Below are 27,220 nucleotides of genomic sequence, written 5' to 3'. Positions count from 1 at the left end.
GCAGTTGCACTTACTACAAGCCGGATTTGAAACCACTGAAGCTGGTCAGTGGAGCAAAGAGTCAATCTAACCAGTTGGTTAGTCTGCTCAAAGTGCATTGCCAATGCACTGAACAGCAAGACTCAAACTGGGAAACATCTCTAGATGATCTTGAGGTCCTTTCCAACCTTAACGATTCTATGATTCAACTGCTTTGAGTCCTTCTTCCACAGATTATGGAAAATAAAGGCAGAGGATTTGCTTGAGCTGTGAAAGTCTTTGACAGCAATCAGTAACTGAAGTGAATTTGACTTCTCACAGGAGAACACTGCCACACTGCTGCTAAACCCCTTCTGGAAATCAAAGATTTCCCACCCTCATCCCAAAAGCATACAAACTCTTCAAACCTCATTCTTGTGAGGAAAAGCAGGCAACACAAGCTGAGCAGCTCCGCATGTTGCTCGACCAGCACTTATAGAAGCTACTTCATTCTGGAAGTTCTTGAGCTGCTTTAAAAGAACTTTTTTTGCCATGCTACAAGTGGTGCCATTCAGAGAGGGAAGACTCTTACAGAGGTGGCAATACAGTAGAGAATGAGTTCTATTCCAGAACTAAAAGACTTTTGTCATCACAAAACTGTTGTGAATCTTTAACATCTACAGAGAAAAAGCAATAAAGTCCTGGTTTCTAAGGATCTTATCCAAACAGGACCCATACTGCTAACTGTAAGCAACAAAAGTCATCTAACAATTGGAGACAACAGCCAAAGCCAACCCTCTTTGATGCTTAACAGTAACCTTTGTGGGTGGACTTCTGCAGATCCACTTCTACTCCTTAAAAGAACTAGAATGAAAATTAACACAGATGTCTTTCAGGATATTCCTGTCAATGTGTAGTTTGAATTATTACTACCTTAGCAATAAGGCCCATGCAGAAAGTTCCCAACTTGCCAATACAATGAATTATTCATCTACAACCTAAACTTACTCCATGCCATGACAGAAGTTACTAATGTTCTGTATTACAAGAATACTCCTAATCCAGGTTAATCCTGCGACCCCATTCTTGCAAGCCCTGCTGACAAACAAGGGGGTATGAAATGGAGAACCAGCAGCCTGGAAGCCCCTCACAGGAAGTGTTTCCCAAAATTTGGAGGCAATTTCAAGCAGCAAAGTTTGCCTTCTCTGTTTCTAAATCCTCATGGCAATCCATCAGATCCCTCAAAGGTGAAAATGATAGAAGAGCAAATGCTCCAAGGAAGCCACCAGAAGGGACTGTGCCCAGAGGACAAACTTTTCTCATGAAACACTGCCAGGAAAGTTAATGTTTTACCTGTTTGAAGTCTCCCAACAGAACTCAACTCTGCTCCACAGCAATGAAAAGAAGTCACTGTCAAGAGTCTCTTACTGCTGTACACTTCCACAGCTACCACTGCTTCAGAAATTCAGTATTCAGAATAGTTATGGAGAATTTTTATGATCACTTCTTCCAGGAATCCCACATTATTTCACAAAATTGATCTATTTTATCCTTATATTTACCAGCTATTCGGAAAGAGAAGCCAAAAACATTCCAAGATGTGAAGATGAGTTTCTTCAGAAGAAGAAATGGCAGGGGGGTTGGAACTAGAGGATCTTAAGGTCCTTTCCAACCCTAACTATTCTATGATTCTATAATTCTAACCTGTTTAAGTCTTTTTTACACAGCAACATTAACAATGAAAAAAGAATTCAACTGATACAGCTCAACTTGCTGTATAGCCAGAATAGAAGGGATGTAAGAAGGCATATTCCAAATCCCAAAACAGGCACTTCTGAAGGTGTTATTTTCTGTTGTGTCCCTACCTGCTTGAGCAGGTTCACACCTTGCACCCTGCAACAGTCAGGTTTCACCGTCTCAGCTCTGTCAGTTATGAAATCAGGAAGCAAACCTGAAATGAGAAGAAAATGCACTGAAGCATCTTTGAACATACAATGCTGTACCTGCTGCCACCCCTGATCAACAGGAGTCGAGCTTCCTTAAACTGTCATCCAGTGCTGTACCCAAAACGTCCATCGGAGCTGAAGTATTTCAACAGAGCACATATGTTGCAAAGGTTCATCACCCACTTCACCATGAATATTCATGTGCTTTTATGAAGAACAGAGTTTTTTAAGTGGTTATTCAAGCTTTCACAATTTTGTCTACTTATTCCTTCCTCCTCCTCCTCCCATCCCCTCTCCTGTTACACACATGCTAATTGCTATCATTACATCTGTACAGCCGTATGGAAGTTAACTTCTCTCAGCTCATTTATACAGTCTTACTGGATTTGGGACTAAGGATTTTCCCATATTGTAAAGAGAATCCACAAGCCAAGAGAAACAATTGTTTTCCTAATAAACTCATGCAGCAGCTATCTCCATCTTCCAGGGGTGTCACCAGTCCACTGAGGGCTGTTTTGACAGGTCTACAATTACATTTCAGTGTCCTTCCACGCACTGCGAGAGGGGTGGAAGCTTTAAAAGAGAAAACAACAGTAAACACTCATAAACCACTTCATGTTATTAAACCTCTGCTCTAAGAGCAAGAATGTCATTTACTCTGGTGCAACCATAACATAAACTTCTTTAAAGCTATTGATTCCTTCATTTACTTCACTGAAAAAGGTTTCAAAGCTAGCTGAAGATCAGACTTTCTCTGGAATGGTGATTTCCTCCTATTCTCACCCAAGAGTTTAGTGTGCTCTAAGTCACACTTACCCACCTTTGGAAATAGCCCAATAAAGAGCACCATACCACAGGCTTGATTTTGCTGTTGTCGCATCCATCCATCTAAACCTCCAGGGAAGAGAGAAATCCTGTCTTTAACAAGACCTTTGACATTCAGCCTTTCACAAGGGCTACAAAACTGCCAGAACCATCACGTCCTGCTTTGTGGTAAAACACCTGGTGTGTGTTTGGGTTTTTTTGCCTCTTCCCCATGCACCAACATCCCCACTGCACACAGGTGACATCCAGATAAACAGCTGAATTCTCTTTTGTAGAACAATTCTGTTCCCATGTTTAGAGCACCACTACAAAAAATAGTGAACCAAGACAACTGACAGCAAGCAAGAAGAGCTAACCTTTCTTCCAGATATGGAAAGAAAAGCAGGAAACGTGCTCAACGCTCTCTGCTGGAGCAGATACAGTCCAAGAGCTTCTTATTCCAGAACACTGTAAAGAACATTTCTATATGCCAAGACTTGGGTCAAATGCAGAACATTTCTAGTTTTCACAATGCCTTTTTCCAGGAATTTTTTTCCTGTTTCCAGCTGGCCTCTGTTATTTGTGACTGTCTCTTTCCATCTTCAACTCCTTTTCTTGAAGTCTTTCAAGCAGTACTCATCATTATTTCAGACCTTTCACAGATGTTAAAGCAGACCAGAACCACCACGGCCAGGTACAGAAAAGCCACCTCACAGAACGTTACAGCTGAAATCACTCCCTCTCCAGCATGTCATTGAGGATTGCTACACCACGTAGCACCACAACTTGCCAGCTTAGAGCCAAACACAGCAGAGATGTCCCTACCAGAAGCAGCAGCCGATTAGTCTTATCTGCCTATAATACCCTGAGCATAAACACCAGGAACGTTTGGAAACAAGTTGAATGGTTTATGTGCGTACCTCAGAAGCGTGCTCAGTGCTGTGAAACCTGTTACAGTGGTTTCACTTTATCAGAGTGTTTACAAACCAGTCACTTGCAAATATTAACTGGTTTTGTAAAAGCATCTGTAGAAAGCTCTGCACAATTGTGGAAGGAAAACAACAATGATCTTGTTTCTTTCCGGCCAGCATTAATGAAACTGCTATGGTTTGTTTTGCTCTAAGACCCAAAGCAAACAAGATAGCACCTCGGTAGAGAAAACATTCCTGCCTGGGCACCTTGGCACCCATTTAGAGCTCACCAGCACAAGCATGCAGTTTGGGAGAAGCAGCCCAAGTGCTGCAGTATTTGCTCCTGACAGCTTTCATTATCAGGGAACAAAACCATTAATTCTCCTTCAGCTGGCCCTACGATTCCTAATCCTGAGCTCCAAAACCCAAACAAGATTAGTTCATTCTAAAGAAGGGGGTAAAAAAATCCCACAGAACATCTTACGCTGTGTAATGAGGCAGCAGCGACCACTACAAAAGTACACTTAGAAAAAAGTCACAGAAATACATAGCAGAAAGAGTTTATTTCCCACAGAACAAGCTTTTCAATGCTTGGATAAGACACCTAAAAGGCTTACATCAATGTAAACAGTGGCAGCCTTTGTTCTATCCAAGAAACTGCCTCTTTACAACTTAAACCCTCAGAAGATAAAAATTATTTATTGCTGATAGACCCTACATCCTGATTCATACTTGACAAAGATATCAAAGATACTGCAAAATGCTGGCACAAACAGAAGTGTCAGCACTGTGCTCTTTTAGAAAGCACTGGAAGTAAGAAAATTAGCTATTGATAAACTTAAAACAGTAGAAATCGCCTAAATCCAAGCCTAGCAGAGGCAGGAAATCTGATCAAGCAATTCAAAACCCAGTCCTATATGTGATCTTGTAACTCACAACCCTCTAAAAGTCACTGTTACTGTGTATTTTAATTCTCTTGCCTCCCAGAGCAGTAGAGGAGGTAAGTGACACCTGTAATATTATCTAGTAGTATACTAGTTAAGATACAATAACATACTACAGGACCTAAAACGTGTCAAATAAAACACAAGAGTAACTAACTGTCAGCATCTTCTAAAACTAATTCCAGCAGGATCTTGTTTGAGTAACTCCCTACAGCACAGAGGCTGCACTGTGCCCAGTACCAAACTGCTACCTGAACACCAAACACCACCAATATGGCAAAAATGGTTAAAAAAGCCAAATGTGAGCTACTGGGCTCATGTAAAGAATACATGCAATAAATCTGGTCTAACATAGCACTTCCTCTTGCACTCAGGCTTAATAACACATTTAGCAAGAGCAGCCAGACACCGGTGTCAAATCAGAGCGAGCTTTGTTTTCTAGACATGGATCTGGCAAAGAACAGAAGAGCTGTTCTTCTTCCCCCTGCACAAGGATATTTCTCATAGCACACATGAATTCCCTGGAAGGAATTGCAGCCCAAGCAGCACTTGCACCTGTTGAGGCTGCCACTGGCAGCTCATGCAGAGCAAGTCCCAAAACCTGCCTCGCTCCAACCCACCCATGGTGAGCACAAAGGCACATGACACCTGCTCTCCCCTTGCACGTCCCAGACCGACTGCCTTTATCAAAAAGCAAATCAAATAACCACAAATTCCTACATTAGCTTAAAAGTTGAACAGGTATTCCTACATCCATGAAGTTTGACAACCATTGATACACTGCAGTGAACTAAAGCTCCTGCTCTAAAAGAGCAGCCCAGAAGCATGACAAATGAACCTTGCCACGCATGACAGCTATGTAAAACCTATTTCCCAACAAGCTTTGGATTGCAGCTGCATGAGGTTTTGCTGTGAACTTACTTGAAGTGGAAGAAAAGTTGCTGCTATCTACATGTCAGAGCACACTGGGAGCACCAGCAGTAACGTAGAGTACAAAAAGCACATGGTGGCTTTGCTAGTTTAGAAATCAGAGTCTAATTATCTCACTTTCTACTGAATTCTTCCTTTTCAAGCTATTTTCTGGTGCAAGATCAAACCTGAATGGTCTTGATAGCAAAAGAGCACTTCAGAGGAAGAAAAAAGAGCCACCTGCATAGCTCCCATTGCCAGCCCATTGGCTTGAAAATTAAAACACTATTTCTACATCAAGCAGCTCAGATTTCCTTCGGGTAACAAAAAGCGGAACAATTCCCCTTTCTAGATCAAGTATCCAATGTATGTTTTCAGGAGATTGAGGACACAGGTTCCACTAAAGCCTACAACTACACCTACCAGCCTCCTCAACAAAACTTTTCCTGGACAACACTGTTAAAACTAAAGAAACAATTAAATAAACCCAAACCAGTGTGTTCTATTTTAAGACATGCCAAACACGCTGTGGGGAAACAACCTTCTGATTAATCTGCCACAGCAAGAGAGGTACTAACTTGTCAACAGCAGTTACAACTTCTCTGTAGTCTGTATGCTTTTAAAATTGAGATTATTTTCCTTCACACAATTAAATTAATCCCTAAAGAAGTTTAATATTGAGGTCCAGTGCTGCGTTCTGATTAGAAGCAGGTTCCATAGAGGGGTTGGAAGACTAGCTACAGGATCTTCCCAAAAGGACTGATTGTACAGAATGCAGTGCTCAACAATCCTTCCCAAAGAGTCTGGCCAGCTCTAGACACCAATTGATGACTTGAATTTTGATCCTACTTACCTGATAAAAAAGTATTTTCTGTATCTTTGAGCTTAAAATGTCCTGTGTTGGCATTCAGCTTAGTGACAGGGAGCTCAGAGAATACAAATATAAAAAAAAGCTGCTTAGAAACCTGGATGGTTTTGTTGCAAGTCGGGCACTTGGATCTTCCGTTAAACACAGAAGAAGAACATCCATAATAACAAGAGAAAAAAAAAACAAAAAGAAAAACCTATTTCATCATCTTTTTGCTTTCAAACCTATCCAACCTGGGAACAGACAAACAGAAAAATCAGATCTTTCTCCAAAGAACCCAGCAGGTTCTGTTCTGCACACCAACATCTCCTTTATTACAGTGCCCAAAATGCACTTCCAAAAACATGGAAATAATGCAAAAAACAACTGAAGCTGGGGCCCTTTAGAATGTCTTCTGAAATACACAGTGTAGCTGCAGCCAAAACTGAATCTGTCCTAAAGAATTACTGCTTCTCACACATTTAACCTATGAGAAGACAAACTCCAGCAAGTTGCATTTGTAAGCTGCAAAAAGTAAAATCATTCCCATGTTTATTCTCAAGACAGTGCTTGATTTCTATCTACCTTAACTTGAATCCTGTAACCTCAGGGGAAAATAAGGAAAATTATTTCCATAACTTGGTATAACCTTAAAAGTTCTTTAAAAGATTTAAAAAATCACAGAGCTATTGTAAGCACAAGCCACCAGATCAGGCTACCCCTACACTCTGCTGAGCTATGAAACAGAGGTAAGTGCTTGTCCACGGAAATCCTGTATGTATGGAATAATCTTATTCAAACAGTTTTCAGTGCTGTGTTTACATACCTTGAATAAGTCTCCCATCAATGATGTTTCTGAATCTGCTTTATTAGAAGCGACTGAACTCTCACCTAAGTAAAAAAAAGAGAAAAAACAAATTTAAGACAACCAAGATACTGGCAAATCCTCCCATTTTACAAGCATACGGAAGCATTCTGGTTTTAGCCATTCATCCCAGCATCACTTCCCAGTAAAATAAGGATGACAAAATTACTTGATCTAATCAGAGAGTGCATGCACAGATCCTTAGCTCAGGAAACCGATCTCATCCACAGCCTTATAGGAGCAACTAACTGTGATAATCTACACAGATACACAGGGCCTGAAATAATCAGGTACTCAATGCCCACAAGATATCATGTGTGCAGCCTTCTGTGAACTTAACATCATTAATACAGAGCCTAATTCCCCTGAAAACAGGATTTCAGCTCAACACCCCCCACACCCTCAAGCCATCACCTTCTGTGCTCTCAGACCAGAGAAACCCCTGGGGTTCCTTGCCAAGCTTTCCCTTCTTCCTTGCACTCAAGCAAAGGTAAAAGTGAAACGCAGGCAGCAGCAGGGAGGACTGTGCAAACCCTGGTGTTACAGCAGGGACTTCGGGGGGCTTTGTACAGCCAGCTCACACTGTAAATCATGGCAGGCTAAAAATGGCCGGGTGACAAATCTGGAGATGAAATTATGAGCAGTCCGTTTGCTCTTGTATTAAAGGAGTAGTAGCTGCGAGCAGGGCTTTTCAAAGAGGCCCTGCTCTCCTGCAACAGAGGACAGGGGAGAGATGTACAAAGTATTTGCATATAGGATAGGAAAAAAGCACACTGAATGAAAACTTCCTTAGGAAAGGGGACACACACACACACACACACACACACACCACCACCCCCCCCGCCAGGCCCCCCGCAGCAGGGCTGGGTGTCACCTCTGGGTGCCAGCATAAGTCCTTCTTTTAATGGACACCAGAGCTTCCGGTTACCATGGAGTGCAACAGCGCAAACACCATTCCCAGCTGGCATGAAATGGAATCCCATGGTTTTACTATTCATAGCGCTGACATGATAAAGCTAAATTAAGCAGGACCTCTTCACTTTCTCAAACCCAAGAGCAGTGACTACCTCCACTGTTCAGCCTCTGCCAAGACTCTCATTTCACTGGGAAGAGGGGAAGGATATTTTCCTTTATGGCAAGAGAGACTCTAGAGCCACAAACCAGCCTGTCATCCAGAAACAAAATGGCACCTACTTGTTCCCAGGCATCACTTTGACTCCAGCAGGAACAGAGGAGACAAGATGAGTTCTTGTGCTGAACCTAACACCCTCTCCTCATCTTGGGACCCATTACAGAAACCCACACAGCCATTTTAAGCCATGCTCCCGGGGAATGTTTGCTGAACCAGAGTCTATCAGGCCAGGAACAGGGGTCAGCTCAAAGCACAAATAAGAGCTGTTATGCACAAGGTTAGACCTTGGTGCCTACCCGTAGCAGTTTACCCAGCCTTGCAGGATTACCTTGCACAAGCTCCCCAGGGAGCCAGAACACTTTTTGCCCTCTTTCAATGCCTGTGGCCTAAACTGTATGGCTAAATATACAGCAGGAATCCTGCCACACAGAATTCCCTGTATCATTGAAATTCAGAGGAAACCATACGACCTAAACCCCATGTTACTGTATTGGCACATCCAGCTCAGTATACTGTAAACTTTTCCAGATATGGAAAAAAGTTCAACGGCTATGGAGCTGCTTAAACTCTTAAGTTCTGACATGGCAAGTTGTCATTTTGCAAAGAAAAAGGCCAGAGAGCTAAAAAAATACAAATAATCAAGCTTCTGGCAAAACAGCACTGTTCTTTTAGGGAGCCAGTGATACAACTACAAAGGGAACACCACAGTTCCACAATGAAAAGCATGCTCAGGCTTAACCAAGTTTGAAAGGCTTCAAACTAACTTGCCATGTGTGCCCCTCCCTGTGCCCGCTAAAACACGAACAAGACATTCACAGTGCAGAGGATATAAAACAAAACCATACAGCAGGCTCTAAACAGAATGTAGACACAATCATAAGGTCCCAGGCTCTACAGAGGATCCCATGTCACAAATCCATGCGTTTTACACAGCTCTCTGCAGTAACTGCATCAGTTTATCCTCTTATCTGCTGTTTGATTATCTCACAAGGTCAGCCATAAGCTGAGCACCTACAAAGTGCCAGAGCAAGAGGATGGAGGGCCAAATGCTCCAGGAGAAAGCACCGTCGTGCTTAAACACTCTTTTTTCCCCTGTCTCCACAACACGCTCCCTTAAAGGCGACCTGAGAGGCTCAGCTCTGGAACATCTCTTTTCAAATGAATGCAGGTTATGCAATAGGAACCCAAGGAATAGATCTCCTCTTCAGCCACAGCACTCCAGGGCAGCGGCCACACAAAAGGCACATTAAAAACACACCCAAAATGTCACGTTGGCCATGCCACAACCACTGACATAACCACCTGCCTGTGCTCCTAGCGGGAAGGAATACTGCAAGGGCCCTTTGCAGAGAGTAACTGGATGATTTAATTGTCTGAGCTCTTAGGAAAGAGCATCCTGAAAACGTCCATTTGCTGATGTGACCCTGCAGCCTCTTATAGGAGCTCTGTGCTGCCACTGCTGCAGACACAGCAGATAAAGGCTGCTCTCCAGCTGCCCATCAGCTGTAAGGCAACTTCTAAGGTTTTCCAAACGGTTTTCCAAGATTATTTCAATGAACAACTCTGTTCTTATGCCGCAGCATCTGCCACATTATGGTACACTTAAGAAATGAGTATCCCACCTCTGCCTAGTCCCAAGGAAACGCTGTTGCACGCGCACCACCACCCACTCCACGTCTAGGGCATCCTCACTCACTCTCACACACACACAAGGAAACAGAAGTTAAGCTGCGCCTCCCAAAGCCGATACACGGCTTATTCCAAACTTATCGCGTCACCTTCTGGCACGTAAATGCACTCAGAAAGTAACTCGGGAGGCAATTACAGCGACAATTACCTTGTGGAGACTCTGGATTATACTTATAGGGACTTCAAACGCATTCAAATCCCCTAAACAGCAACACTTAAGAAAACAAACCCTCATGAGCTCGGTGAAAAGGACTCAGGGCTCACGCGTGCCTCTGTGCCACTGCAAAGCCCATTCCACCGCCTCCCCTGAGGTCCTGCCCAACTCCACTTCCACACAAGATGCAGAGTGGGAAACGCGAGTGGAGGGACCCGTCCCGCTGCACGCGCCCTGCGAGAACCACAGACGGCCGGGGCTCAGGGAGGACGCCGGCAGCGGACACAGCCCTGACCCCGCGACGAGAGGAAACCCTTGGGGACGGCCCGAAGCGAACGAAGAACCTCCAGGAACGGGTGCAGAGGCCCGGGCGGAGAGCGGGAACCTGCGGGAAGGGGCTGGGCCGGGAGAGGGGGGGGGGGGGCGAGTCCCCGGAACAGGCCGCGGCGTGAGGCCCGGCCCGGCCACAAGGCCAAGGCGAGGGCGGCGCCGGGAGCGCAGCGATCGATCCGCGCCCGAGGGGAGGGGGGGGCACCGCAGGCCGCGCCCGGCACATGGCGGCCAACGGGGGAGCAGGGTGGGCAGCGCTGAGGCCCGGGAGGAGACGGGGGGGGGGCAAAGCGCGGGCGGGCTGTGATGAGCGGCCGCGGAGGGCGCTCGGTGGGAGAAGGGAAGAGGAGGAGAAGGGGAGAGGAGGAGGAGAAGAGCCGGCGGCGGAGGGACGAGACGAGACGGGACGGGACGGGCTGGGCCTACCCGTACTCACCGGGCCCCACTCCGCCCGCGGCCTCCTCAGGAGCCAGGCGCCTTCCACCTCCCTCTCACGCACTTCCGCTTGGCGCCCGCCCGCCGCCCGCCCTCGAGGCTGCCGGGAGCTGTAGTCCAATGCCCACCGAGTGCCCATTGGCTGCCAGCGTGAGCTGGACTACAACTCCCAGGGGGCACAGCGCATGGGGGCACGTCACCGCTCGCTCCGCTCCTCACGCCACGCGGAGGGTGCGGCTTCCGCCGAGACGGAAAATGGCGGCGGCGGTGGCGGAGCTGGAGGCCGCTCCTCTCCCTCCTCCCCGGCCGGTTCCCGGGTGCTGCCCCGCAATGGGGCGGTGCAGGGCGGGCGGTCCCTGCCGGGGGTTAACCCGCCCCACCCCACCCCACCCCGAGCCCGGCCACCCGCGCGGTCCCACCCCCGAGGACATCGAGGCGAGGCGAGGGCAGTTGTCCACTTTATTGTTCGCAGAGGTTGTCTGGATGCATTAACACTGTCACAACGGCACGGAGAGCAGCGCGGCACCGCCCGGGCCCGGTGCTGGTGCTCCGGGGGCATGCGTGGGGACGTGGGCATGGGGAACAATCCCCCCCCACACACACACACTCTTCCCAGGCCGGGCTGAGCCTTCCTGCCTGAGCTGCGCACCCCAAACCCCCCTGCCCCACGCAGGGCCGGGCCAGGCGGCATCCCCCGTGTCTGGCCGAGCTCTATTTACAGTATTCACATACATTGTACCCAGCAAGTTAAATAACTACATTATTACAGCACACGTCTGGGGCGGCTCCGGCGGAGGGGGGGGGGGGGTGTCTGATAAGGTGCATATTTAAAAAATGAAACAAAACTGAAAGAAGAACGAAGAACAAAGAGAGAAATCAGGCGTCCCCGCAGCGCCTCGCGAGGGTCCGCAGCGCCCGGCCCCCCCCCGCAGCACGGCAGGGCCAGGAGCGAGCTGTTCTCTTCTGACAACAGCCACTGGTCCGGCTGCGCGGCCCAGCGGGGACACATCCCAGGGCCCGGCCTCACAGCACCTCTGCGGGCAAAGGGGAGGTGTTGAGCCTGGGGTGGCCTCAGCACAGCCCCGGCACCACAACCCTCCCCTCTCTCACCTGTGACCTGGGGGGGCTTGACCACGGCCTGCTTGAGGAAGGGCTCCTTGTCACTGAAGGGGATGATGCTGCCGGGGCTGCTGCTGTGGTGGGAGAGTTCCAGCAGCTCCTTGGAGCCCTCCGGGCCCGAGAAGCCGTTCTCGTGCTTGCCGGGCTGCACGCCGTTCACCAGGGAGGCCGGGGCTGCCACCTCCTTGGCTTGGGAGCTGTGGGGCAGGGGGGCTGGGGTCAGCCAGGACCCTGCTGCCCCCCACTTCCTTCAGCCCATCCTGTGCTCACCTTGGCTGCAGCCCTTCACCCACCAGGCCCTTCAGCCCCCCCGGAGTCCCTGCGCTCGGTGTCTCCATCTCGGGGAGCTCCTCCTGCTTTGACATGGGCCCCGCGTGCTTCTCATGGCCTGGGGATGTCGGCAGAGCCCCCGCTCAGCCATGGCCCTGGCCAGGAGCATGGCTGGGACAAGAGCAGGCACCCCAAGGGGCAGCAGGGTGTGGGAAGGGGCCACGCACCGGGGACATCGTCCTGCTCGGCTGCTTTGCCATTCACCACCTTCTTGTCCTCCTTCTTCTGCAGGGAGAGGAGAGCCGTGAGGGGCAGTGGTGGCTCGGGGCAGGAGGGCTCCGCAGAGTCCCCAGTGTCCCGAGGTGCATCCGGACAAGGGACAAGCACCCACCTTGGCATCTGCTGCGTCAGATTTGCGCGTCCTCTTCATGATCTCCTCCAGGCGCTGCGGGGCAGAGAGGGGCTCATGCACAGCCCTCACCAGCCAGACCCACCCTGGGCGCTGGGCAGGACCCTTGCAGGGACGCCCCTGCTGTGTCCCCAGCCCTCACCTTCTTCCTCTCCAGCCGCTCCTGCTCCTCACGCTGGAAGTGCTTCTCGCGCTCCAGCCGCTGCCGCTCAGCCTCTTCGCGTGCTCTGGCCTCGGCCTCTTCCCTCTGCGGCACAGCGGGGGGCAGGGACGGATCAGACAGGGCAGGGATGGATAGGATGGGGCAGGGACAACGGGGACACAGTGCCCAGGCAGCTCAGCACAGCCCTGCCCTGTGTCCCCTTCCTCCACCCTGGGCATTAAGGCAAGGATGCCTCACACTAGACCGTGTCACCCAAGGCTCTGACCTTGAACGCTGCCAGGGATGGAGCATTCAGCACTTCTCTGGGCACCCTGTGCCAGCCCCTCAGCACCCTCACAGTAAAGAACTTCTTCCTCATATCCAACCTAACTTCCCCTGTTTCAGTTTGAACCCATCACCCCTTGTCCCGTCACTGCAGTCCCTGATGAAGAGCCCCTCCCCAGCATCCTTGCAGCCCCCTTCAGGCACTGGAAGCTGCTCTGAGGTCTCCATCAGCTTCTCTTCTCCAGGCTGAACAGCCCCAGTGTTCTCAGCCTGGCTCCACACGGGAGCTGCTCCAGCCCCTGATCACCCATCCCTGCCTTCATCCCAATGCCACCTCTTCCTCCCCATCCCCACACCCCACACCTGTCTCTGCAGCCGCTCCGTCTCCTCCCGCTCCGCCCGTGCTCTCTCCTGGGCCTCCTGCTCCTCCTGCAGCCGCCGCTCCTCGTCCCGCTGCCGCGCCAGGGCCTCCCTGCGCGCCTGCTCCTCGGCCGCCCGCTGCGCCCGCTCCTCCTGCAGCCGCCTGCGGGGACGGGGCCCTCAGCACGGTGCGGGGGGGAGCGGGGCGCAGGGGATGGGGCCAGCACCCACCTCTGCTGCTCCTCCTGCTCCCGGCGCTCCCGCTCCTCCCGCTCCCGCTGCTCCCGCGCCTGGCGCCGCTTCTCCGCCAGCAGCCGCGCAGCCTCCTCCCGGTCCGTGGTGCCGGCGGGGGGTCTGCCCGGGGGGGTGGCTGGAGCCGGGCTGGGGGCTGCAGGGGCCGGGGGAGCTGTGGGGTGCACACAGCATCAGTGCTGCCCCTGCTCCCCCCAGCCCCGCTGCCCCCCAGCCACCCGGTACCCACCTGCTGCTGGCTCTGCGGGAGCCTTGGGGGGCTCGGGGAGGGCCGGGGGGGCCGGGCCCCGCTCCTCCTCCTTCCTGTCCCGCACCTTCGCCTGGCTCTCCTGCTCCCCCCGCTCCTCCCGGGCCCTGGCCCGCACCTTGGGAGAGGAGTGGGTGCTGCGGGGCAGGGGCGGCTTGTGGGGAGAGCCGAGAGCCGGGCTGGGGGACGCTGGACGGGTTTTGGGGGTGGCAGGGGACGAGGGACGGTTCTTGGGGCCGGGGCTGCAAACAGAGCAAGAGACGGTGTTAGCGGGGCTGGGGCTGCCCCCGTGGCAGCGGGGCGAGGGGCCGGTGGTGCTGGGTCCCTACCTGCTGTCGGCAGCGGGCAGGAGCCGGGGCTGTGCCGCCGGCAGCGTCTGCCGCTTCTTGAGGCTGCGCTCGCGGGACAGGGCGCTGCGCTCCTTGGCGTTCTCCCGATCCTTCTCCTTCTTCTCCTTCTTCTTCTGCTCCGGTCGGGCAGAGACAGAGACAGCGTCAGCACCGGGTCCCCGGCCCAACGCGGAGCCAGGCTGTGCCCCGCGGCCACGCTGGCACCGCAGGGGATGGCACTCACGGGCGAGGCCTCGGTCCTGCGGCGCGGCGTCACGTCGGGGCTGGCCGTGGTCCCCTTCCGCCTGTCCCAGCAGCGGTGCTGCAGGCGGTGGTTGTGGCAGGGGCTGAGGGGGCTGGCGGAGGCCGAGCGGGGGCACACGGGCACTGGGGGCAGGAGAAAGCACCCCGTCAGGACGGAGGCACTCGGCACCGGTGCCGCTGTCACCAGGCTCCCTTGTCCCAGTGGCCGCGGGTACTCACCCTGCTCCTTGCCGTTCCCAGCCAGCGTCACGGCGCTGCGGCTGCGTGCGAGGAAGGACAGGGTGGGTGTCATCAGCCGGTCCACGATGCTGCTCTCCCACGGGCTAAGCTGCAAGCTCCGGTCTGGGGAAGGAGAGGAGCCGTTAGCACAGCTCTGAGCCCTCAGGCAGCGGCCCCAGCCCGCTGCGAGGGAGCAGCCATGCGGTTGCAGCAAGGCCGGGGCACATGCACAGCCCTGGGAGTGCCCGAAGCTCTGGGCTGTGCAGGACGAGGGGCCATGCGGGCGGAGGAGTACGGGGGGTGCCTGAGCACCCACGGCACGGCGCAGCTACGTGACAACGACGGTGCTCCCCTGCCCCACGGTCACCCCAGCCACCATGCACCCACAGCGAGCGGTACCCACAGGGTGCAACCCTGCTGAGAGCAGCCCTGTCTGCTCTGGCCCTTTCCTTGCTGACGTGTCCCTTCCCTGTGCCCCCATCCCGGTGTGATCAAGCCCCCAGCACACCCTCACCCCAAGGGAGCTGTGCCAAAGTCACCGAACATGCTGCAGGAGCCAGGCCAGGCTCATGGCACCCAAGGAACAGTGGTCCCCAGCCACGATGCTGGCCCAGCAGGACGCATCCACTGGGCATCACCAGCACCAAACACCTCAGGAAGCACCCACATTGACAAGGCCCCTCTGCCCCTTTCCACCAGGGCCCCACTTAGGGGTCCTGCTGCCAGGAGGGGAGAAAACAGAGCCATGGGTGCAGCGGGACTGGACGCCAGGTCCGGCACCGGCCCAAGGAGCTGCTGCTCCCACCCGTGCGGTGCTGACAGCCCCTGGGTGCCTGTCCCTGGGCTGAGCCCCCCCCGCACGGGGACATTGGGAGCTGCCTGCGTCACCAGCGCCCGCAGCCGCACGCGTCAGCTGCTCGGGCTATTTATAACCAGCCATCACCAGGCAACTCCGAAACACAACAGCAGCGCCGGCGCTGGACGCATCCCTCCGGCGCAGAAGTCAGCCCCCGGCAGCTCGCAAGGGCCGGGACGACCTCGCAGCACCCGACGCAGCTTCGCACCCATGGGCACCCAGCCCCTGTTGGGGACAGGCGACGCGGTGGCACCAGCCCCAAGGAGGGTCTGGTGACCCTGTGCACCTGCATCTGCACCCAGCAGAGCTGCCCTGGGGCAGGGAGCCAGGGCTCCCGTCCCCATCCTGGCGCCCCACGGGGCTGCCAGCACCTCCTCATCCTCCTCCTCCTCCTCCTCGCAGCCTGCACACAACCTCAGGGAGCCTCCTCCTGCAAACAGCAAACGGCTTCTCCTCTCTCCGCGGGCACCGTGCTGCAAGGCAGGGCCTGGGGACGGGGGGGACCCTGGCCTCGGGGGTCCCCAGTGCTGCGCTGGGGCAAACACAAAGGGCTCTTACTTCTACTGGGAGAGTTCCAGAGGGTGGCGGAGGATTTGGAGAGCCGCTTGTTGATTATAGAGTCGACGTGTTTGGGGAGGTTTACAGCGGACACCGAGCACCGGCTCGCACCTGGAGAAGGGAAAAGACACAAGGGCATTAAGGTCCCGGGGCTGGGGCTGGGCCCCCCACATGCAGCATGCACGGCCGTGCCGGGGCACCGGGGCAGGAGGATGCAGCACAGAGAGTGGGACCAGGAGATGCTGGTGTCCAGGAACACGACACATGGCACTGGCATCCGGCATGGCGCGGTGCCTGAGGGAGCCCCAGGGGGGTCATGCTGGGATCATGCAGGGATCTCATCCTTTGGGAGCCAGGGTGGCTTCAGGGCCCTGCTAAAAGGGTGTCCCCAAGAGCAGTCCTGGGAGCTGGGAGGCCAAGGACCTTGGCAGCACCGGGCGAGCGGGTTGAGAGCAGCAGGTCCAGACACACAGAGGAGAGCGCTGACACCGGTGCTGGGTCACTATGGCAGTGCCAGGAGGGTGCTGGTGGCCGGCACCACCTCCACTGGCCTCCTCTGGAGAAGATGGCCTGGGCAGCTCCCTGCTGGTGCAGGTGGCAGCAGGACCCTGGTGAGTGACAGCGCTGGAGCACGTCCCAGGGAGAGCAGGCAGGGGAAGGTGTCCCCTTGCCGGAGCGTGCCAGGCACTGCACCATGGACACACAGGCCTGTCCCAGAGTGTGCCACAGCCGGACACACGGCACCAGGACAGGCAGCCCAGACAGGCACAACCAGAACACAGCGCCTGTACACTCAGCTTGGCCAGGCACAGCTGGGAACGCAACACCTGTACACATGTGGTGCCAGTACATACAGCCTGGCACACAACACCTGTACACATGTGGTGCCGGTACATACAGCCTGGCACACAACACCTGTACACATGTGGTGCCGGTACATACAGCCTGGCACACAACACCTGTACACATGTGGTGCCGGTACATACAGCCTGGCACACAACACCTGTACACATGTGGTGCCGGTACATACAGCCTGGCACACAACACCTGTACACATGTGGTGCCGGTACATACAGCCTGGCACACAACACCTGTACACATGTGGTGCCGGTACATACAGCCTGGCACACAACACCTGTACACATGTGGTGCCGGTACATACAGCCTGGCACACAACACCTGTACACATGTGGTGCCGGTACATACAGCCTGGCACACAACACCTGTACACATGTGGTGCCGGTACATACAGCCTGGCACACAACACCTGTACACACATGATGCCGGTACATACAGCCCAGCACACGACACCTGTACACACGTGATGCCGGTACATACAGCCCGGCACACGACACCTGTACACACGTGATGCCGGTACATACAGCCCGGCACACAACACCTGTACACACGTGATGCCGGTACATACAGCCCGGCACACAACACCTGTACACACGTGATGCCGGTACATACAGCCCGGCACACAACACCTGTACACATGTGATGCCGGTACATACAGCCCGGCACACAACACCTGTACACAAATGATGCCGGTACATACAGCCCGGCACACAACACCTGTACACATGTGATGCCGGTAATTACAGCCCAGCACACAACACCTGTACACGTGTGATGCCGGTACATACAGCCCGGCACACAACACCTGTACACACGTGATGCTGGTACATACAGCCCGGCACACAACACCTGTACACATGTGGTGCCGGTACATACAGCCCGGCATATGACACCTGTACACATGTGGTGCCGGTACATACAGCCCGGCACACAACACCTGTACACACATGGCACTGGTACACACAGCCTGGCACACATCTGTACACATGTGGTGCCGGTACATACATCCCGGCACACAACACCTGTACACACGTGGTGCCGGTACATACAGCGCGGCACACGACACCTGTACACATGTGATGCCGGTACATACAGCCCGGCACACGACACCTGTACACATGTGATGCCGGTACATACAGCCCGGCACACGACACCTGTACACACATGATGCCGGTACATACAGCCTGGCACACAACACCTGTACACATGTAGTGCCGGTACATACAGCCCGGCACACAACACTTGTACACATGTGGTGCCGGTACATACAGCCCGGCACACAACACCTGTACACGCATGGCCCTGGTACACACAGCCTGGCACACAGCGCCAGGCATGCACTGTACACATGTGGTGCCAGTACACATAACTTGGCCAGGCAGGCACAGTGGGGCAGATCCTGCTCCCCTCTATGCCTTGCGCACACCAGGCAGTGCCAGCACCCACCTGCATGTCCCTGTCCCCTCGGCAGTCAAGGGACAAGGGAGACCTCCACATCCCCAACCCCGGTGCCGAACCCCACGCGGTGTCCCCCAGACACCCCCCTGGAAGGGCTGAGTGTCGGCTATGGGGCAGTGGCACAGCTGAGCCTCCAGCAGCCACCTCAGGGCATGGCACAGCCACGCACACCCAGGCACAACGCAGCCACGGGCACCCCTGTGCTGGAGCTGGAGGGTCCAAGCGCTGCCCCTGCCCAGGCAGGAACAAGGGGACACGCTGCAGCACAGCCCCCAGTGAGAGATGGCCACAGCCTCTCCCAGCTCCACAGCCCATGCCTAGCTCCTCCGGCTGCTGGAGACCCGGGCAGCACAGCCACAGCATCCCACAGGCAGCCAGGGCTGTCCACAGGCACATCCCCTCACACAACAGTGACCACACACAGCCTCCAGCTCACCCCAACCCTGTGACAGCAGGGAAAAGCCAAGGGACACCGAGGGTCCCCATCAGGCCCTGGCACAGCCCAGGGTGACAGCAGCACGGCCCACAGCAGCATGGGGCTGAGCTGGGGTTTGGGGTCTCACCCTCCTTGCACAGAGCACTGCAGAGCCATGCCCAGCCGGCACAGAGCCACAGGGCCCCGGTGCCCGCACCCAGCCCGGCACTCACCATCCTTGTGTGCAGGAGAACCGTGGTGCAGGGCTCCAGCCCAGGACCACCGCTGCTGCCGGATCTCTGCCCACGTCTTCTTGGCCGATCGCTGGATCGCTGCCTCGTAGCGCTCCTGCCCGAGGGAGAAGGACAGGGTGAGGCCAAGGGCTTGGAACATGGGGCAGAGGCTGCCACATGCCGGGAGGCTACCACAATGATGGGATGCTTGGAGGAGATGTGGAAGTGATGCCTGGCCCAGCCAGGGCACATGTGCCCAAAGAGCTGGGTACCACGGAGGCTCTGCACCATAAAGGATGAATGAAAGATGGGCACGGTGGGAAGCTGTGCCTAAGGAGCTGGGTACCACAGAGGCTCCGCTCCATAAAGGATGCATGGAGGACAGGCACAGTGGGAAGCTGTGCTCAGAGAGCTGGGTACCGCAGAGGCTCTGCACCATAAAGGATGCACAGAGGACGGGCACAGTGGGAAGCCCCCAAAGTGGCTGCTGGAGCCACAGGGTGAGCCCGGGGAGCGCATCCCCGTCCCCATCCCCACCGCACCCGCAATTCCCCATCCCCACCTTGTTCTTCTCCAGCTTCTGCCTCTGCCGCTCCTCCAGCACCGCGCGGCGCTTCTCCGCCTTCAGCCTCTGCTCCTCCAGGCGCTTGCGGCGCTCCTCCAGCTGCTTCTCCCGCAGCAGCCTGGCCTTCTCCTCCTTCTCCAGCCACAGCACCCGCTTGGCGGCTGCAGGATGGAGCCGTGGCGGCGGGGTCACACCCGAGGTGCAGCCCCGCTGATCCCCGCACTGGGTACCCGTGCCCATGCCGGCGGCGTGGGGCTGAGCGCTGCCCGCGCCCGCAGCACCCGGAGCACGCGGGGCAGGCGGCATCGCGGGGCCGGCGAGGGAGGGGTTTGGGCAAGGACAAAAGGGAGGCCGGGAGCCCGCGGAGCGAACAATGGGGGAATGAGGGTGGAAAGAGCGCGGGGACGAGGAGGCCCCATGCGCCGCGCAGGGGCCCGGCACCCCGAGCTGCTGCCGCCTGCACACAGCAGAGCTGGGTGCTGCACTGGGGGGACATGCACAGATCGGGGGGGCACCCATGGACCCGGGGGGCACCCATGGACCCAGGGGCACCCGCACCATGCGGAGCAGCAGCAACACGGCGATGTGCTGGGGGTGCAGCGCTGCCCGGGCTCAGCTCATTGCAGTTAATGGGATTGCCCGTGACCCAGCAAAGCTCCTTAGCTCTTGCCTTCCTCCACCATCCACTTTCCCTCCCGGCACACACCCGGGATCCGGAGCCCTGCTTCCCACCCCACTCCCCAGCCCCGTACCCAGGTACTTGGCTCGCTCCTCGCGCCGCTCCTTCGCCTGCTTGTGCCTCGCCTGCGCTTTCTGGGTATCTGCAGTGGGGAGACACCATCAGAGCAGCTCCCATGGGGTGCCAGCATCACCACAGCCCCCCTGACCCCCCCAGCACCCACCTTGCTTGGGCCTGGGGCTGGCGGCACTTGCTGGCGACGCTGCAGCCGCGGTGGGGCGGTCGCTCCGGGGGGGGGCATCCTTCGAGGGCCCGGCTGTGCCACACACGGGGGTCTTGGCATCGGGGGGGGGCCCTTCACTGGCAGCTGGGGCCGGGGGTTCGCTCCCGTGGGGCAGGGGCTCTGCTGGGCAAGGGGCAGCAGCGTGGATGGGGACGGGCTGGCTGGGGGCGGGGGGTGATGCCTCTGCTTTGGGGGGCTCTGTCACGGGCGGGGGGGGCTTGGGCAGGGACTGAGGGGGGGCACTCTCTGCTGAGGGGCCTGCAGGGCTGGGGAACCCGGGCTGTCCTGGTGGCGTGGCGGCTGCAGGGATGGGGTGGTCACGCTGTGGGGGGGTGCTCCCGGAGGGGGGTGTCACGGTGGGGGCACCGATGGGGTGCTTGGGGGGGGTCAGGGCTGCAGGGGCGGCTGAGACGAGCTCTTCCGAAGGGGTGATGGTGGCAGGGATGGGAGACAGGGGCTGCGCCGAGGGGAGCACGGCTGCAGGGACGGGCAGGTCACGCTGCGGGGGGGTGCGCTCTCCCTGCAGGGCACCCCCAGGCGAGGCGGGGGGGACGACGCTGTCTCCCATCGGGGATGGTGGCTTCCCTGGAACACAGCAGAGCAGAGCAAACAGTCAACGGCAGAGCCTGGGGCAGCCCTGTGCCCCCCCGACACGGCCCTCGGGAGCAAGGCTGTCCCCGCAACAAGCCCTACCGCTGCCCCGGTTTTGGGGGGCACCCCCGCCGGGTGCCAGGCGCCGGATGCACAATGCACAGAGGGACCGGCCGGCGCTGCACCAGGCACCGCTGCCACAAAGCCGCCCTTCTTCCTCTGCCAGCTGCCACCCAGGCCCCACGGGGCTGGGGACCCACGGCCGCCGTCCCCGGAGGATGCGGAACCGCTTCCGCCGGCGCTGGCCCCGTGGATGGAGCAGGATGGGCTCGGGCTCCGTGCCCTGACGTCACCGCTGTGGCCCATGTCCCCCCGCGCCGCGCCACGGCCGGGCCCGCGTGCAGCCATGAACTCATGGCCCAGGAATGCACGCGAGGACACGGCTGCGGCCGGCACAAAACAGCCCCCTCCTCGCGTGGGGCTCGCTTCCCGCATGGGGCAGGTGAGGGGCACCCCAAGGGAGCAGCACTGGGATCGCTCCCCGCCGCCGCCAGCCCGTGGGGACACCGGGTCTCCATCCCTAGCACCAGTGTGTGCAGTGGTGCCACAGCACGTGCCTTCTGCAAGCGTGGATGCACCGTGACCGGCAGTGGTGATCCCCCTGACCCCCATCAACCAGCCCTTTGCAAACACACCTGTGAGCATGTGCCAAGCTCCCAGCCCCACGCCCCATCGTCGTTCCTGAAGGGAATGATGCCCAATCCACTCCAGGGCCACACACACCCGGCTCCAGCCGCCTGGGCAGCACTGCAGTGCCTGGCCCCAGCTCCGGTGGTGTGCGGTGACCACACCGGTGACCGCGGGGCGATATCAGACACGGGGCTGAGCCGTGTTTGCAGAGCTCTCCACAGTCATCAGCGAGGGGCAAAGTGTGGGCTCTGCAAACACGGCCCGGCGCCGCTCCTCACCCCACTGCAGCAGCCCCAGGCACCGCCAGCCCCGCTCCGTGCCATAGGCATGGCTGCACCCCAGTCCCGTGGACACAGCACCCACAGCAGCGCACGCCTGCCCACGGAGGGGCTGGGGTCCTGCTGCAGCCCCATAGCACGCTGCGGGGCTCCTGCCTGCAGGGTTTACCCCTCCCCATGCTCTGCAGGGGACTCATCCAGCCCCGGCCCCCCCGCAGACCCCGGCAGCCTTCCGGGTATTTTCTGCTGCAGGAAGCCAGCCCATCCCCTGGCCCCGATCCTGCACATCCCATATCCCCATCGCTGCACCCCCCACATCCCCATCGCTGCACCCCCCACATCCCCATCGCTGCACCCTCCACATCCCCATCGCTGCACCCCCCACATCCCCATCGCTGCACCCCCCACATCCCCATCGCTGCACCCTCCACATCCCCATCGCTGCACCCCCCACATCCCCATCGCTGCACCCCCCACATCCCCATCGCTGCACCCCCCCACATCCCCATCGCTGCACCCTCCACATCCCCATCGCTGCCCCCCTCGATGCAGACATCAGCTCATGTGTGCCTGGGGAGGTGCCGGGACTGCAGTTAGGGGCTCCCCTGCCCCGACCCCCAGGGCCGGCCCCGATCAGCACCCCCAGGACAGGGGGCTTGGCAGGCACCAGCTCTAAGGACAACACCCGTGGTGGCACCACGCGTGTCCCAGCCGGGAGAGGTGACCCTCGGGGTGCTGCCCGTGGGGACGAAGCATCAAGGCCAGGCTGGTGCCCCGAGCAGTCAGAAATGTCTCCGGAGCCCTGGATGTGCAGGGAGCAATGCTGGGGGATGGCGGGAGCCTCCGGCCACCCTGCGCCATGGGGCACACACAGAGCCCTGGGCAGGCTCCATCCAAGGGGACAGCAGTGCCCATGGCCAGGGCAGGGCTGCCTGCGCAGGCTGGGGCCAGCCCTGCTCCATCTGTCCCTGTCGCTGCTCCAGCACGGCAGCTGCCCTGAAACCCAACGCTGCCTGCGCCCGGGCGGCGCGGGCGTCCCCTGTCCCCTGGCCGCGGCATTCCACAGGGATTAGCTCCCGGCCCCCCAGACGTGCAGGCACGGCTCCCCTGCAGCCCCCAGCCCGGCCGAGCCTGCGCAGCGCTGGTCCCACTGGAACCAGCCATGGGGCTGCCCCTCGACGCCCGTCACCCAGCGCATCCCAGCCCATGCCATGGGTCCCTGTGGCACCAGCGCCACCGAGCACCACCAGCACCTCCAGCCCGGCACTGCCCCGTGGCCAGCACATGGCTGGGGATGCTCAGCCAGGCAGAGGCAAATCCCTGGTGCTGTGAAGCGAGAGCACATCGAGGCCCTGCAGGGCGCTCTGCCCGAGCAGCCTCCGATACCCGTCCGCTGCGCATCCCCGCGGGGCACTTCCCATGAGGACGGGGCGGGGGGGGGCACCCGCCTGCTTTAACCTCAGCTCCCCCCATCCACCGTAACCTCAGGTCCCCGCTCTGCGGCACGATTGGGGCTGCTCCACGTGCGGTACCTGCCCTGGGATGTGGGCATTGGATGGGGCCCATCGTTACCCCAGGAGGAGAGGAGAGAGGGGCTGGTGGGTGCAGCGTGGCCACTGCAAAGCCACCCACTGGGGCTGGTGTCACTGCGCCCGGCCCACCCTGGCCATGGCACATGGGATGCCCAGGGACAAGATCCCGAGGGGAGCCACAGCCCTCAGACCCACCACTGGCTCTGCAGGGCTGCTCCCCATAGCCCATGGTGCACCCGTGGGCCCTTCCCAGTGCTGTCCAGGCTCCCACCCCACCTCCCCATGTCTCAGATGTGCTTCAGAGCCGAGCCCTACCTGGTCCCACCCAACTCCCGGGATTCCTGGGCACTGCAGCACCTGGATGACAGGGGTAGTGAGCAAGCATCCCTGGCACATCCCCAGCACAACCCCAGCACGTCCAAGCCTTGGCTCACATGCATGGGCAGGGAGACACGGGCAATGCTCTGAGCAAGCACCAGCAGCCCGCACCACAGGGGTGGTCAGTGCCCCCCTGGCAGCCACCAACAGCAGTGACACCCCATTCCCCATGGAAGGGGTCCCTTGGGGGTGCTGCCTACAGCCACTCGCACCCTGGCCCCGGGCAGCATGAGGGCTGTATCCTGAGGCTGAGCTCAGGCTCAGAGCCAGCAGAAAGCAGCCGGGGCACGTCAGGCATCGTCCCATGGCACTCCATACACTGCTCTCAGCTCCAGGGACAGACATGGGCAGGGCAGGAGGGGCACAAGGGAGGGCACAGGCAGATGCCCACAGTGGGTACCAGGCAGGAGGAAGGGGCACGATGGGGCACTGCCTGCCCTGCTGGGGCCACGCTGCCTTTGCACCAGCTCCTGGCAGCACTGGTTTGGCCCGGGGCTGCACCCACTGCTCCATGCAGCACTGCATGGGGGTCCCAGACCCTTCCAAGGGCACATGGAGGCAGCCCTGGGGGATCCGCGCCAGCCTCCAGGCCGTGGCAGAGGCCACCAAGCTCATGTGGCACAGCACCGCGCCAGCAGTGAATGTGCCAAGCCAGGGAGCAACAAGGGGAACTTGGGAGATGGGATCTCGTGGCCAGAGCTGGGGGGTTTCCAGGGTTTAAAATACACACGGAGGGAAGGGCCGGGGCTGCTGCTGCACCCCAGCACCCGCACAGCCCAAACAGAGCGAGGGCAGCACCTGCCCGTCATCCATCTGGGCAGCACCAGTGCGACAAGAGGTGCCCTCGTCCTTGGGGCGACCTGCGCGGAGCCGCACTCCCGAAATCCTGTCTGCCAGCATCCCACTGGGCCAACAGAAACCTGGCCCCAAGGCAGGGCACGGGGCAAGCCCAGCGCCGCCAAAACCAGGTCCTGAGCCTCGCAACGCGGATGCAGGCACCTACCGGGGCTGGGGCCGTGCAGGATCCGGCTCTGTGGTGTCCGTCCCTGCTCACAGCCCTGCGACAAGCGAGAGCTGCGCTAACTATTTTGGACACGGCACCACGGGACTGTCACATCCCCGCTCCCTCCGCACGTCGCATCACGTTGCTCTGATGGCTTCACAGCAGCAGCTCTGCTGGCATCCCTGTGCTGCGAGAGCTCCCGAGCCGCCTGCTCCCAAACACAGGAGCTGGCTGGCACCCAGCTCACCCTGCACCCTCCCTCTCTGCTGTGCAGGAGGGAATGGGGCTGGAGAAGCCAGGGGAAACATGGACAAGGGCAAACCTGCTGCCTGCCTTGGTCCTCACCCCTGTGCCCATCCGCAGGGCAGCATCCCAGCCATGCAGCTCCATGGAGCCACACTCTGCTCCTGCCCCCCCAGTGCCACCAGCTGCCCCACACTGCTGTGGGTCCCAGTCCCTGGAGTGAAACCCCATCCCTGCTGGCAGCCAGGATACAGCACACTGGGGAGTGCAGGGGCTCCAACCCACGCTGGGAAGCAGGACAGGGAGCAGCCTGGCCTGCCCGGCCACGCAGGCTGCCCAAATGAGAAGGCTCAGGGATGGTCCCTGGAGCGGGATGTGGCGCATGCACATCCCAACCCCATCCTCTCATGGTGCAGCAGCCAAGGTCCCCCTGGTACCAGGGAACCAAACCACCGGGCAGCGACGGCATGGAAGGGGAAGGCCAGGCCGGGGCGGGCTGCACACACAACATGTCTGCAGCGCGGAGGGGACCCGCACCCGCTCCGTTCGGATAAAGGGCGAGCGGCGCTCGGCATCGCTGGGGGCCGGCAGCGACCCCTCTGCGCTTGCGAGGGCCCGGGCGGCCACGGGCGGTGAATCACGGCGCGGCGGCGGGCACCGGGGCCGAGGGGGAAGGGAACTGCCTCTCCTCTTCCTCCATCGGTGGGAAGCGGCTCCGCCACCGAGCTGTGCTTAGTCACAGCCGAGAGCGGGTGGCCCAGTGGGACCAAAGAGCGCTTGGCTGGAGCCCTGCGGCGGGGAAGAGCCGAAACAAACCCCAGCCCCGGGACTCGGCCCCGCCGGCTGCCGCCCGCCCCGGTTCACCGAGCCGAGGGCCGGTGCTGGGGTTCATCCCGGGGCAGCGCCGGGGCTGGATGGGCCGGGACATGCCCGGGACATGGTGGGGGCGAGCGCGGGCAAGTGGGGCGCAAAACCGGAACCCCTCAACCCACCAGCACCTCCGCTCGCCCAAGAGGTGACCCCAGCGCGGACCCCCGGCCACCAACACCCCACAACACGAGCGCTGCAAGCAGAGCTGCGGGACCGGCACCACAGGGAGCAGCGGGGCCCTGCCCGCCGGGACCCCCGGCAGAGAGGCTCGGGTTGGGGGGGGCTCAGGACCAGGCCGGCATCGCCCTCCGGTTGGCGAGGACGAGCCCGAGCACGGGCAAGCGCCGCCGCCCCGGTTCCCCCCCCCCCCCCCGCCATGGCGGGGCCGCGCCCGGGAGGGCTCCCCAAGGGCAGCTCCCCCGACGGGGCCGGGGTCCGCGCCGCTCCGGCCCATCCCAAGATGGAGGGGCCGTGCCCGGGCTTTGTCCCTCCCGGGAAGCGGCCCCGGCCCCGGCAGCACGGCCCCGGGCTCCTCCACCGCCTCCGGGCCCCCGCCAGAGCGGCTCCGCGGGCGGCCCCGCCGCATCCCCCGGGCCCGCTGCATCCCCCCGGCCGGATCCCGCTCCCCACCGCCCCTTGGCTCCCCCTCGGCCGCATCCCGCACCCCGAACCCGGCTCGGGCAGGGCCCCGGGCCCCCACCGCTGCCGGAGCCGGAGCCGGTCCCCGCCGCGAAGCCTTACCCTGGGCCGGCTGGGGCTGGGGCTGGGGCTGTGGCTCCCGCCCGGCGCTGCTCCTCTCCATGGCGTGGCGGGGAGGCGCAGGGGGCTGGCCGAGCCGAGCCGAGCCGAGCCGAGCCGAGCCGAGCCGCGCCGCCCCGCTCCCCCCGAGCCGGCGGGGGAGGACGCTCAG

General features: G+C 58.6%; 3 protein-coding genes across 4 annotated transcripts in view; 1 reads left to right on the top strand and 2 right to left on the bottom strand.

Annotated features, from left to right (window-relative positions):
- The window catches only part of THRAP3 (thyroid hormone receptor associated protein 3), a 29,715-nt gene extending 18,696 nt beyond the window's left edge, over nucleotides 1–11,019 (bottom strand). For both annotated transcript variants that reach the window (XR_009742793.1, XM_061449860.1), the window contains exons 1-3: nucleotides 10,926–11,019; nucleotides 7,146–7,210; nucleotides 1,824–1,909 (exon numbers count right to left, since the gene is read on the bottom strand). The gene's annotated coding sequence lies outside the window, so the exon portion shown is untranslated. The remainder of the gene's footprint in view (nucleotides 1–1,823; nucleotides 1,910–7,145; nucleotides 7,211–10,925) is intronic.
- MRPS15 (mitochondrial ribosomal protein S15) overlaps nucleotides 1–27,220 on the top strand; it is a 112,040-nt gene that overhangs the window by 68,822 nt on the left and 15,998 nt on the right. The gene's annotated exons all lie outside the window — the stretch shown is intronic.
- On the bottom strand, nucleotides 11,873–27,148 carry MAP7D1 (MAP7 domain containing 1). Its single transcript, XM_061449861.1, is given in 17 exon segments — nucleotides 11,873–11,958; nucleotides 12,035–12,240; nucleotides 12,314–12,431; nucleotides 12,541–12,598; nucleotides 12,705–12,758; nucleotides 12,865–12,969; nucleotides 13,513–13,672; nucleotides 13,741–13,915; nucleotides 13,991–14,471; nucleotides 14,582–14,724; nucleotides 14,821–14,943; nucleotides 16,235–16,345; nucleotides 19,199–19,313; nucleotides 19,761–19,924; nucleotides 20,516–20,584; nucleotides 20,666–21,310; nucleotides 27,052–27,148. Coding segments are annotated over 17 exon segments (2,799 nt in total). The 5' UTR covers nucleotides 27,113–27,148; the 3' UTR covers nucleotides 11,873–11,947.

Source organism: Pezoporus flaviventris, unplaced genomic scaffold (genome assembly GCF_033815535.1).
Source record: "Pezoporus flaviventris isolate CSIRO_AGI_PZ_B2104156 unplaced genomic scaffold, CSIRO_AGI_Pfla_v1 ptg000008l, whole genome shotgun sequence".
NCBI lineage: Eukaryota > Metazoa > Chordata > Aves > Psittaciformes > Psittacidae > Pezoporus > Pezoporus flaviventris.
Note: the sequence above shows the minus strand (reverse complement) of the source record. Positions and strands in the feature narration are given on the sequence as shown.